At 40.0% G+C, this 12,759-nt stretch overlaps 1 protein-coding gene and 1 pseudogene across 2 annotated transcripts in view; both read left to right on the top strand.

Moving 5' to 3' along the window:
* The window catches only part of LOC102502757 (transmembrane protein 180), a 41,251-nt gene that overhangs the window by 17,237 nt on the left and 11,255 nt on the right, over positions 1-12,759 (top strand). For both annotated transcript variants that reach the window (XM_006161093.3, XM_006161092.3), the window contains exons 4-6: positions 3,926-4,080; positions 6,643-6,726; positions 11,979-12,107. In XM_006161093.3, the coding sequence (XP_006161155.1) occupies positions 3,926-4,080; positions 6,643-6,726; positions 11,979-12,107 (368 nt within the window). The remainder of the gene's footprint in view (positions 1-3,925; positions 4,081-6,642; positions 6,727-11,978; positions 12,108-12,759) is intronic.
* On the top strand, positions 1,354-3,770 carry LOC102469511 (translationally-controlled tumor protein pseudogene; annotated as a pseudogene).

Here is a 12,759-nt window from a genome sequence, read left to right as displayed (position 1 = left end):
TTTTGCTATAGGGTACATGCACTCACCAGAAAGACAGAGAGACAGAAAGCAAGAAATCACCCTGCAGGGGGGGATGGTCATGCCACAATCCCTTCTCCTCTCAGGATCTTAGGCATGCATGCACACACGTTGGGCATGAGTTTAAGCCACTGGGTCTGGGACTCAAACCACAGTTGACTACATGGGAGTCCAGTGACATAGCCATTATGCCAACTGCTGGTCCCACAATATTATGACCCATAAATATGGAATGTTTTTCATCTATTTAGATTTTTAAAAATAATTCTTTTAAAAAAATAATTCTTTTTAAAAAAATAATTATTGGATTTTATTTATTTATTTATTTATTTTATTTTATTTTATTTTATTTTGACCAGAGAGGGATAGAGAGAGAGAGAGGGAAAAGGAAAGTGAGAAAACAAGCTGCCACATCTGGGACTCAAACCGTAGTTGGTCATGCCAGAGCCCAGCGCCCTTGACCACCATGCCACCTGCCAGCCTCGTGTAGCTTAGACACAAGATAATTACTAACAATTATTGAGTGCCTTATATGTTGAGTATGGTGCTAGGTGTTTGTGTGTGTTGTGTGACAGAGGGAGAAAGAGAGAGAGAATATGTGTTGGTGGTAGAAACGCTGCCTCTTTGGTTCAGTAATGTGTCCATGGACATACCGTTGGTAAAAGCAGCAAAGCTGCAATTCAAACCCAGAGCATTGCATTTAGAAATCTTGCACTTGCCACTCTGCCATACCTTCCTTCCTTCTTCCTTCCTTCCTCTCTCCCTCCCTCCCTCCCTCTCTCTCTCTTTCTCTCTCTCTCTTTCTTTCTTTCTTTCTTTTTTTTGGAGAGGTTTTTGCTATAGGGCACATGCACTTGCCAGAAAGACAGAGAGAGACAGAGAGACAGAAAGCGAGAAATCACTCCCTAGGGAGGATGGCCACACTACAATCCCTTCTCCTCCATTCTCCTCTCGGGATCTTGGACATGCACTCCCGGCTTGAGTTTAAGACATCGGGTCCAGGACTCGAACTGCTGTCAACTACATGGGAGTCCAGTGACACAGTCATTTCGCCAACTGCTGGTCCCACCACACATTTCTTACATTACTAACTTTTTGTATTTTATATATTTATATATTAGAGATCAAATACATGAATGAAGCAGCTTCATTTCAATCGGTGAAAATATGTTACTTTATAAAACTGTAACTGCAAATAAGAACGTAATTGGACTTGCTGGGGTGTTTTACATACTTTCTCTTACAGAACGCTAAATGCCTTGGATTGCATTAGTCACTGAGCCATTGTTGTTAGTATCCAGAAAATGAGCTCTTGTTCCTTGAAAGTAAAGAAGTATGGCAAAAAACCAGTCTGAGGAAAAAACCCCAATGGTTGTTAAAGAACCTTCGTATTCTACTTCTGCCATTCAAAGTTCTCTTCTAATTGTAATGTACATGCATTTTGTTAGTTAAAACTTTTCAGAGCTAAAAACAATGTGCTTTTTTGTTCAAAACAAAGAGTATCTTTTGATCTTTGTTAATATATACACATATATATTTAGCACAAATTTTCAGCCTAGAACAATGAACTTTTTCATTGGCAGTAAGAAATGCAGAAAAAAATCTAAATCTGAGCTCTCAGTATGAATCTATTAGAATTATGAAGCTACATAAGGTTAGGCAGGACACACAATCAGAAGGAATGTAGATAGAGTTGTATCATTTATCTCTGGTGCTCAATTTTAATGTAAAAAGCACATTTCAGACTTATCGTGAGAAATATAGTCAGGTTTTTAAATTTATATTCGACATGTATTTGTTTCACCTACTATGTGCTAGGTGAATTCTAGGCTTTGACCCCAAATTTTAAAATTTGAATGTGTTGAGGTTGGCCCTGTAGCCTAGTGGTTAAGGAAACTGAATCCCATAGTTCTGACCGCAGTTTGCATCTCAGTCCTAGATGCTTGAAAAACATGCCATCTACTTGTGTGTGTATGCCCCAAATCCCCACAGGATGGAGAAATGGAGATTGTAGTGTGATCATGCCCCACAGAGAGATGTTGTTCCCTTTGCCTCTGTTTTTCTGTCTCTGGTGAGCACTCTGGCAAAAAAAAAAAAAAAAGATTTATTTTAAATTTCAGTCAAACCTTTCACACTACCATAAAGCAATATTGCTTGCTTCTAAGTTATGGATTCTTTCATATAATTGGTTTTAGTGAAATATTTTAATGTTAGCATGAAATTTTTTTTTTTTTTGAGGTTTTTGCTATAGGGTACGTGCGCTCGCCAGACAGACAGAGAGAGACATAGAGACAGAAAGCGAGAAATCACCCCCCATTGGGGATGGTCACGCTGCAATCCCTTCTCCTCCATTCTCCTCTCGGGATCCTGGGCACGCACGCACACGTGCCCAGCGTGAGTTTTAAGCCACTGGGTCCCGGACGTGAACTGCGGTGGACTGCGTGGGAGTCCAGCGACATAGCCACTACGCTAACTGCTGGTCCCAGCGAGAAAATTTTTAAATGAGGGAACTGCTTCCTGGCTTGTTTATTTGTTTTATAGGATGTAGTTACTAGCTGCTTCTTTGTTATTTATAGAATTTACTATCTAAAGTTAGTTTTTTCAGATATATGGATAATAGCATCTCTAACCAAGATAGTGTTAGTGGAGTGTTTCAATTGATACCATAATTCAGAAGTAAATTTATAGGCTGGCCCTGTGGCCTGGTGGTTAAGGGAGCCAGATCCCACATGACCAACTGTGTGGTTCAAATCCCAAGCTCAATGACTTGTAAAACATGCCAGGCACATGTGCATGCATGCCCAAACTCCCAATGTTACAGAGAAATGGAGTAGAAGGGATTGCGTGGTGACCAAGTCTCACTGGGACACTTCCCCTTCCTCTCCCTTTCTCCCCCTTCCTCTCTCTCTCTCTTTTTCTGTCAAGTGTACGAGCCCTGTGGCAAAGAAGAAAAAAATGTATAAGGTGCTTTTCCACCCACTCCCCCCCCGCCGCCCCCTGACCCCTGAGCGATGACCCGGCTGCACCACGCTGGCTCCTAGAGCCCGGGCTCCTACTCAGCAAGCGCCGCCGTTGTTTCCCTCCAGCAGCTACCACGATTATCTACCGGGACCTCATAGCCACGATGAGATGTTCTCTGACATTTACAAGATCAGGGAAATCGCTGACGGGCTGTGCCTGGAGGTGGAGGGGAAGAGGACAGAGGGTAACATCGATGACTCGCTCATTGGTGGAAATGCCTCCGCTGAAGGCCCTGTAAGCACAGTAGTCACTGGTGTTGACACTGTCGTGAACCATCACCTACAGGAAACCAGCTTCACAAAAGAAGCCTACAAGAAGTACATCAATGATGACGTGAAATCAATCCAAGGCAAACTTGAAGAATAGAGACCAGAAAGAGTAAAACCATTTATGACAGGGGCTGCAGAACAAATCAAGCATATTCTTGCTAATTTCAAAAGCTACCAGTTCTTTATTGGTGAAAACATGAATCCAGATGGCATGGTTGCTCTACTGGACTACCGTGAGGATGGTGTGACCCCATATATGATTTTCTTTAAGGACGGTTTAGAAATGGAAAAATGTTAACAAATTTGGCAATTACTTTGGATCTATCGCCTGTCATCATAACTGACTGCTGCTTGTCATCCACAAAACACCAGGACTAAAGACAAATGGGGCTGATGTCATCTTGAGCTCTTCATTTATTTTGACTGTGATTTATTTGGAGCGGAGGCATTGTTTTTAAGGAAAAAAAAAAACATGTCATGTAGGTTGTCTAAAAATAAAATGCATTTAAACTAAAAAAAAAATGTATAAGAAGAATATTTATTTTGTCATCAGCAAGCATAAGTAAGCATAATACCTGGGGTCCCATCTAAACAGTGTTGATCTGCTTCCATTTCAGTGCCTTGTACTTATGGGTCAGTCCTGGCTGAAGAAGTTTGGTTACTACAAGATTATCTTAATTTCTTTCTACCTAGAAGGAATAGCCTCCATTTCCATGTTATGTCTGGGCCGGGAATACTATTACTGTTTGGCTCTTTATCTCACTATTATCATGTAAGTAAATGCTAGTTTAGTAGGTCTTGTCATTCACCCTTTCAAGCAGTGAAACATCTTTGTTTTGAACTGAGTTTCATAGCATGATCATTGCATATCTCTGCCAGATTGAATGTTAACAGCTTGTTTTTAGTTTTCGCTCTTGTTTTTGTTTTGAGAGGTTTTTGCTATAGAGCACATGCACTCGCCAGAAAGACAGAGAGAGACAGAGAGACAGAAAGTGAAAAATCACCCCTCAAGGAGGGATGGCCACACCACAATCACTTCTCCTCCCTTCGCTCTTGGGCACACACGCACACGTGCCCAGCGTGAGTTTAAGCCACAGGGTCCGGGGCTCGAACTGCAGTTGATTACATGGGAGTCCAGCGACATAGCCATTATGCCAACTGCTGGTCCCAACAGTTATTTTTGGGGAGGAATTTCCTTGCACTACCTTTATAGTGAAGTTTATTTATTTACTTTAATAAATTCTTTTTAAAAAAGAATTATTTAATTTTGTTTGTTCTTATTACTTTTTTAATTTGACTAGAAAGAGAGAGAAAGGGAAAGTGAGAAAAGTAAGCTGCCAGGTCCAGGATTTGGACCATAGTTGGCCACATGGGAATACAGAGCCGTAACTACCACACCATCTCTCGGCCCTACCTTAGTACATTCTGCTGCCAGGAATGAAAGAAGCTGAGCTTCCATTTTTCCTTCAACTCTTTCTCCTATTTCTATAACCTCTCCTCTTCCTAAGCACCCACTTCTCCCCCAATGCAAGCATCTAAAATTCCACACAACCAAATAAAGCACCTTGTCCTCCAACATCTGCTCTTTGCTCCCCACCCCCCAACTTTGCTTTTATTCACTATCTTGGAATGTTTCCACCATTTATCTAATTGTCCAAGTTAGGGATTAAGAAGCTTTTTTTGCTTTCTCTCTCAGACGCATACATCTCACAATTGCTACCAATAATTAGCAATTTTGTCTCTCTAGTATGTTCTGAATTCATCACTTCTCTTACCATTCATTTAGCTCAGGTCCTCATCATCTCTTACCTGGAATAGACCCTCCTGTTATGGTCCCCTTGCTTCTTGTGTTCATGCGCTCCAGCCCTGTCTTCCATATTTCTCCTAGAATAACGTGTCCTCCCTTTGTCTAACAATCTCAAGTAGCTTCTCATTGCTTTCAGGATATATCCAAATTATAACATAAGAAGTTCTGTGTTATGTAGGCCTTCTTTACTTCTTCGTCCTCATTTCTTATTACTCCTCCACTTCTGCTGTACTCTCTGTTACACAGGGATACTTTGCCATTCCTTCAGACAGCTCTGTGTCCAACAGATGCATTTCCCTGTGCGCGGAAAGCTCCTCTCTAGCTCTTGTTCGCCCTCTCCTATCTCTCTAGTTTCTTCGGCTGAGCTCAGAAACGTACTTCAAGCCTTCCTTTACTTCCTCATATGAATTTTCTCATATGAATATTTCCTCATGTAACTCCTTGTATATGACCCCAAAATCCTATGCATCTCTCTGCTGTAGTACTTATTCCCCAGCTGTGTGGTACCCCTGTGGATTGAGTTTATTTTGAATAGGGCCTAGTCTCTTATCAGTTGGGCCCATTACATATTGCAGTTTCTACAGACAGTTGATCCTTTGAAAATGTCTTCTGAGTGAATGAATTAGTAAATCCTATTCTAGGTTTCTGTTGGAACAATTAGAGAAAATTATCATGAACGTTTATGTGCATTTTGAACAAATTGGGAGAGAGTAGCAACTGACCCAAAGGTTGACTCTCTATGGAACTTTCAGACATTAGAACCTCACATAAATAACTACTCTGTAGGCCCATAGGCCATGGCTATATCATATTTGAACTGATTTTTTCTTTAAGAATTATTTCATTTAACTTTATTTATTTATTCATTTATTTATTTATTTTAATTGAACCAGAGAGGGACAAAGTGAGAGAGAGAGAGGGAAACTAAGAAAGCAAGCTGTCATTTCCTGGACTTGAACTGTGGTTGGTCATGTGGGAGTCCAGCACCCTTAACCACCACAGTCCCTTGAACTGATACTTTTATAGTGATTTTTAGAATGAAAAAATTTGTTTGCTTTTTTAAAACTCACACATTTCCCCTCATTTTTACTTTTCTATGGTAATTAAAATGTTATACACACTTGTATAGTTCTTAGCTTATTCTATATTCTTTATATCAAGAGAAAGATTTTTAATAAATTTCCTGGCAAAGTCTGCTCCTAAGAAGCTATCCATAACTTAAGCAGATTTGTTCAATAGTAGTCATTTTGAAATGAAGAAAACAAAAGGCATAAAAACCATTTTTTAAAAATCCCAAGTGAAAGTAGTTATTTCACTTTTAAAACAGAATTACATATTCATAGATATATAATATTTAGGGGGTAGAAGTGTGTATCTAATCTATCTTTACTTTCATAATATACTATTTCATTTTTCCTTCTTGCAGAAAAATTTTAACTTTCATTTAATGTATATGTGTTTTTAGAATAAAATTTGTGACTCCTAGTTGTAAAATGTTCACGTGTGTCTTTTTAAAAAATTTCTTAGGGTGCTCGTGCAAGGTTCTTTTTGCTTGTTTAACCTGCCACTAACTGACATAGTCGATGAAAATTTACTGAAGTTCAATCAGAAGTAAGTATATTTATTCAAATATAAGCTACAAAAATGTCACACGCATGTAAAGCCTATCAGAGTCTCCATATCTCAGTTATATTGCCTCTACAAATCTCTTATATGAAAGATGATCATAAGAGGCACCATTGGGAACTAGGGCACAGAATATAATAGGATCTGCATAGTTGTTTGCTCTGGGCAACTTTTCTCCACTCTGAAAGGGCATCATAATTTTTGTCCTTCAGGTTCACAGAGCCTAAAACAGAGTTAAATCTCAAGAAACCGAAGTGAAATCTCAGTTAGTTTTACATTCTGCATATGCAGTACACACTGGATGATAAGGCAAAATGCCCTTTGCTCTGTGACATTGCAAGATTTAAAGTGAAAAGTCAAGGTCTTTCTTATCCTTTCTAACTTGAAAAAGTCTCAGTGATGATAATAGGTTTCTTTCTTTCTTTTTTTTTGAGAGAGATTTTTGCTATAGGGCGTGTGCATTCACCAGAAAGACAGAGAGAGACAGAGAGACAGAAAGCGAGAAATCAGCCCCCAGGGGGGGATGGCCATGCTGCAATCCTTTCTCTTCCATTTTCCTCTTAGGATCTTGGGCATACACGCACATGCGCCAGGCATGAGTTTAAGCCACCGGGTCCGGGACTCAAACTGTGGTCGACTCAAACATGGGAGTCCAGTGATGTAGCCATTATGCCATCTGCTGGTCCCAATAGGTTTCATTTTTTGGTATGATGACAAGAATTTAGAGCAGCTAAAAAATCCACTCAGTTGACAAATATTTCTGATATGAGTCCTACTTTATGGGTTAAAGAGGAACATATTACTTTAAGACAGTGGCACTTACTTAATTTTTTTAGTTTGCCAGAGGACATGTGCATTCACCAGAGAGAGAGAAAAGAGACAGAGAGAGAAGCGAGAGAGAGAAAGATAAATGGAAAGTCTCCCCATGGGCATGGTCACACCTCAATCCCTTCTCCATTTCTCACTTCTTTGGGGATTCTGGGCATGCACACACGTGTGCCTGTTGTGTTTCTCAAGCTGCCAGGTCCAAGACTCAGAATGCATGGTCAGCCATCTGGGATCCAGCTGCCTTAACCACAGGGCCACAGCTGGCCTGAGGCACAATTTAAAAAAAGAATTATTTATTTAATTTTATTGATTATTATTATTTTTTAAAGAATTATTTTATTTAACTTTATTTATGTATTTATTTTAATTTGACCAGAGAGAGAGATAGAGAGACAGAGAGAGAAAGTGAGAAAGCAAGCTACCAGGTCCAGGACTCGAACCATGGTCGGCCATGTCGGAGTCCAGTGCTCTTAACCACCATGCCACCTGCTGGCCCCCTTATTATTATTTTTTTTAATTTGACCAGAGAAAGAGACAGAAATGGAAAGGGACGGAAAGTGAGAAAGCAAGCCACCAGGTCCAAGACTCAAACAACAGTCTGCCATGTGAGAGTCCAGTACTTTAACCACCATGCCATCTGCTGGCCCAAAATGCATGTTGTTTTTTTTTTAAGAATTATTTTGTTTTAACTTTATTTATTATTATTATCATTATTATTTTCCAGTTTGATCAGAGAGAGACAGAGAGAGAGAGAGGAAGTGAGAAAGCAAGCCACCAGGTCCAAGACTCAAACAACAGTCTGCCATGTGAGAGTCCAGTACTTTAACCACCATGCCACTTACCGGCCCCAATGCATGTTTTTTTTTTTTTTTAATTAACTCTGTTGAAACATTTATACTGCATGGTCTCTTTTTTATTTTAAAGCAATTTAAATTGAAGAAGGCTTTGCCAGCTGCTTAATTTCCTCCTTCTATAATTCCTTTCCTGTTTCAGGGTTTTGTTTCAGGTTTACTAGGTCACACTTAGAGTGATGAGCAAGATGGTAGGCTCAGGACAATTTGGGACCATGTACTCATTCTGTGTCCCTTGTCTAGAAAAGTAACTGGCTTCAAAATACTTTTAAAAATTTGCTTGCTTGGGGACCAGCAGGTGGCGTGGTGGTTAAGGTGCTGGACACTCCCACATGACTGACCATGATTTGAATCCTGGACCTGGTAGCTTGCTTTCTCACTTTCTCTCTCTCTCTCTCTGATCAAATTAAAAAATAAATGAATGAATAAATAAAATTAAATGAATAATTCTTTTTATTTTTTTTTGAGAGATTTTCACTGTAGGGCACGTGCGCTCGCCAGACAGAGAGAGACATAGAGACAGAAAGCGAGAAATCACCCCCCAGGGGGGATGGTCACAATAATTCTTTAAAAAAGTAACCAACTAACTGTAAAATAACATTTAAAAAGATTTGCTTTCTTTATTCATGGTAGAGCATGTACACATGAGAATATGTATGTATGAGAGAGAGAGAGAGAGAGAGAGAGAGAGAGAGAGAGAGGGAGAGAGAGAGGGAGAGAGAGAGATGTGAGCAATCTCCACAGGGTCTGGTCATGTCACGATCTCCTTCCCCGAGTCTTCCAGCCCATGGGGTCTTGGACATTCATGTGCATGCCCAGATGTTTCAGTCAGATTGGGCTTGGGATTCACACCATAGTTACCATGTGGGCTCCAGAGCTGCCCCCAGATTATACATGATAAGTTAACAAACAGTGTCTTCAGTAAACACCTTACACCTTTCACATTCTTTTTGAATGAGAGGGATCATACATAAATAATATGTCTCAGATATTAGAAATGACACCAATATTTGCCAAATGCCATGTGGGTATACACCCTATTGTTATTTGTAAGTTCAAGTCTCACAGCAGCATTAGAGAAGAAGGTTTTGTATTGTGGTGAGAAGAAACAGGTGCAGCTGCTGCCCTCATGGCACTTACCAGTCTAGTGGAGGTGACAGAACAATTATGTTATACAATCATAATTACCCCCATTTCAGGAAACTAAGACACTTTGGTAGTTAACTTCCCCTGCATAATATTCGGTCATTGGAAAAGTCATGATGTATTTTTTTGTTTTTCTGTGCAAAAATGCATCACTACTTTTCCAATGACCCAATATAACCCAGGAGATAGAAGAACTGGGAATGAAACCCAAGTACTGACCATCAAATCAAACTTCCTCAAATTCTCTGGCCTCATTCTTCTCTTTTGCATTCCCTTTTCTCATATTCTCTTTTTTAAAAAGATTTATTTTATTTTATTTATTATTGTTATTATTATATTTTTAAATTCGACCAGAGAGACACAGTGAGAGAGAGGGAAAGTGAGAAAGCAAGCTGCCAGGCCTGGGACTCAAACTGCAGTCAGCCATGTGGGAATCCAGTGCCTTAATCACCACACCACCTGCCAGCCCCTCTCCTATTGTTCTTTTATTAAAAAATTTTTTCTAGGATGATTTAATTTTATTTATTTGTTAATTTATTTTAATTTGACCAGAGAGAGACACAGAGTGAGAGAGAGAAAGAGGGAAAGTGAGAAAGCAAGTCACCAGGTCCAGGACTCAAACCATGGTCGGCCATGTGAGAGTGTCCTGCACCTTAACCACCACACCACCTCCTGGTCCCACCTCTACTATTGTTTTTTGTCTTCTTTTCCTCCTCCTTCATTGCAAGATTTCCATCATTAGTTGAGATATAATTATTTCAGTTTATTCGATGTACTTGATCAACTTTATATGCATGTTAATAAAAAATAATGTTAATTTGCCAGAGGGCATATGTGCTCACTAGAGAGAGACAGAGAGAGAGGAAAAGTGAGAAAGCACTCCTTTTGGAGCATGGTCATGCAATCCTTTCTCCCCCATCTCTCCCTACTTTTGGGATGTTGGGCACGCACATACATGTTTTTCAAGCCAGTGGGTCTGGGACTCGAATAGTGCAGTGGCATGTGGAATCCAGCTCCTGAGCTACCTGACCATGGCTGGCCCTAAAAAAAAATAATGTGGTAGTATTCTTACTAGGAATACACTTAAGTAATTCTTAATGAAAGTTGGGCAGAAAAACTTAGGGAAGAATCTCAATTCTACCATTTACTAGCCATGCAACTATGGACAAGTTCATGTATTTTTTCATGTCTGTAATAAAGGAGTGCTAATACCTTCCCCATGGGATTGTTGTGTCACTTAAAGGAAATGATACCTGTCATGCACTTTTACCATTGTACATGGCACATATAGCTCTTACTGAGCATTTACGAAACTAGTTGTGACTTCTCTTTGGATCTGAGTTTCTTCATTTAAGAATTAAGTTCTGGGACCAGCAGATGGCATAACAGTTACATCACTGGACTCCTACATCGCTGACCATTGTTCAAGTTCCTGTGGCTTCAAACTCGCACTGGGCATGTCATGTGTGTGCGTGCCCAAAATCCTGGGAGGAGGATGGAGGATTGTGGCGTGGCGATCCCCCCCCCCCCCGGCGTGCGGCCCCCCCCCCCCCCCGGGGAGTGATTTCTCACTCTTCCTCTCACTGTCTCTGTCGCTCTCTGGCAAGTACACATGCCCTAAGGCAAAAACCTCTGAAAAACAAACAAACAAACTCAGTTCTAGGGCAGGCATATGGCACAGTGGTTGGGGTGCTAGATCCCACATAGCTGACTCCATGGTTTGAGTGACAGCCTGAAAAACACACTGGGCATGTGTGTAGTGCATGGCCCAAAACCTAGGAGGAGACTGGAGGAGAGGGATTACTGTGTGGCCATCTCCCCTGTGGAGTGATTTATCATTTTCCCTTTCTCTTGGTCTGGCAAGCACATGTGCCCTACGGCAAAAAAAAGAAAAAAAAAAATCTTAAAAAAAAAGACAAGAATTGAGCTCCTCTAGTTCTAGAACACCTTATAACTAAGGACTTAATATTTTATCATTACTATACTATTTCTATTATTGTTTACTTAGAGTCAAGGAGGACTTCAAAAACAAAGAAGTCTTTGACACATATGGGAACTTGGAAGAGTTCATGACAAAATGGAATTAAAATATGTTTATTTTTGGTGCAAAAATAAACCACCCAGCAGGTGGCATGGTGGTTAAGGTGCTGGACTCCTGCATTGTTGACCATAGTTCAGGTCTTGAATCTGGTGGCTTGTTTTCTCACTTTCTCTGTGTGTCTCTCTTTGGTTAAATTAAAAAAAATAATAATAAATGAAATTGAATAGATAATTCTTTAAAAAATGTTTTGAAATCCATGCACAGTTTTTTCATAATATGCATTTTCTGTGAACGTTTTGAAGACACCCTCTTCTATATACCTGTCTAACAAGTCATTTGTGTGTGGTAAAGACCCCTGCTGTTTTTGTCAGTTCCAGGTTGCCTCTTTTCTCAGTGGTTTTTGGCATCAATGCTTTGTTTACCAAACCTGCCCAGTCTTTAGCTCCCATGATGATACTCTCTTCGCTAAGCCAGTACGTATATGGAAGCTCAAACAGCAGGTAATGTAAAAAAAACTTTTTTTGAAATAGTATAAAAGAAATATGGAAGCAAGCTCAGCCTTTCATATTAACTGCTAAGCAATTATCTTGGACTTCGGTTATTATTAGTCATGAACTCATACATCTTGAGAAAGATAATAAAATGTATGAATGCTAAAGGGACTTTAATTGGAGTCTCTTTGAGTATATTATTTAAATGATGTATACTGCATATGTATATGTCCATATAATTCACACTAAGCTACATATTGATTGCTTTATCAGTGATGCTAGCGCTGGGGGAGCTTTTGCAAATACTGCATTATAGTGAGTTACGCAATTATTTCATTAGATCATACACTGTAATAAAAATAGAAATAAAGTACACCATAAATGTAATGCACTTGAATCATCCTGAAACCAGCACCCACCCCCTACCCACACCATCCATTGGAAAAATCATCTTGCATGGATCTGGTCCCTGGTGCCAAAAAGGTTGAGGACTGCTAGACTAGAGGACAGATAATCGAGCACAAAATAGTGGGGCTATATCTGAAGGATTATGGTGGCTGAAAGGTGGGCATGATCATCACTGTTTTGGAGGCCAAGCCCAGCAAGTTCTCACGGAAGGAACGGTGGAGGCGTTATCACTGTGCATGGAGGTTGGAGGTCC

The sequence above is a fragment of the Tupaia chinensis genome, unplaced genomic scaffold, assembly GCF_000334495.1.
Source record: "Tupaia chinensis unplaced genomic scaffold, TupChi_1.0 Scaffold138136_1, whole genome shotgun sequence".
Lineage (NCBI taxonomy): Eukaryota > Metazoa > Chordata > Mammalia > Scandentia > Tupaiidae > Tupaia > Tupaia belangeri.
Note: the sequence above shows the minus strand (reverse complement) of the source record. Positions and strands in the feature narration are given on the sequence as shown.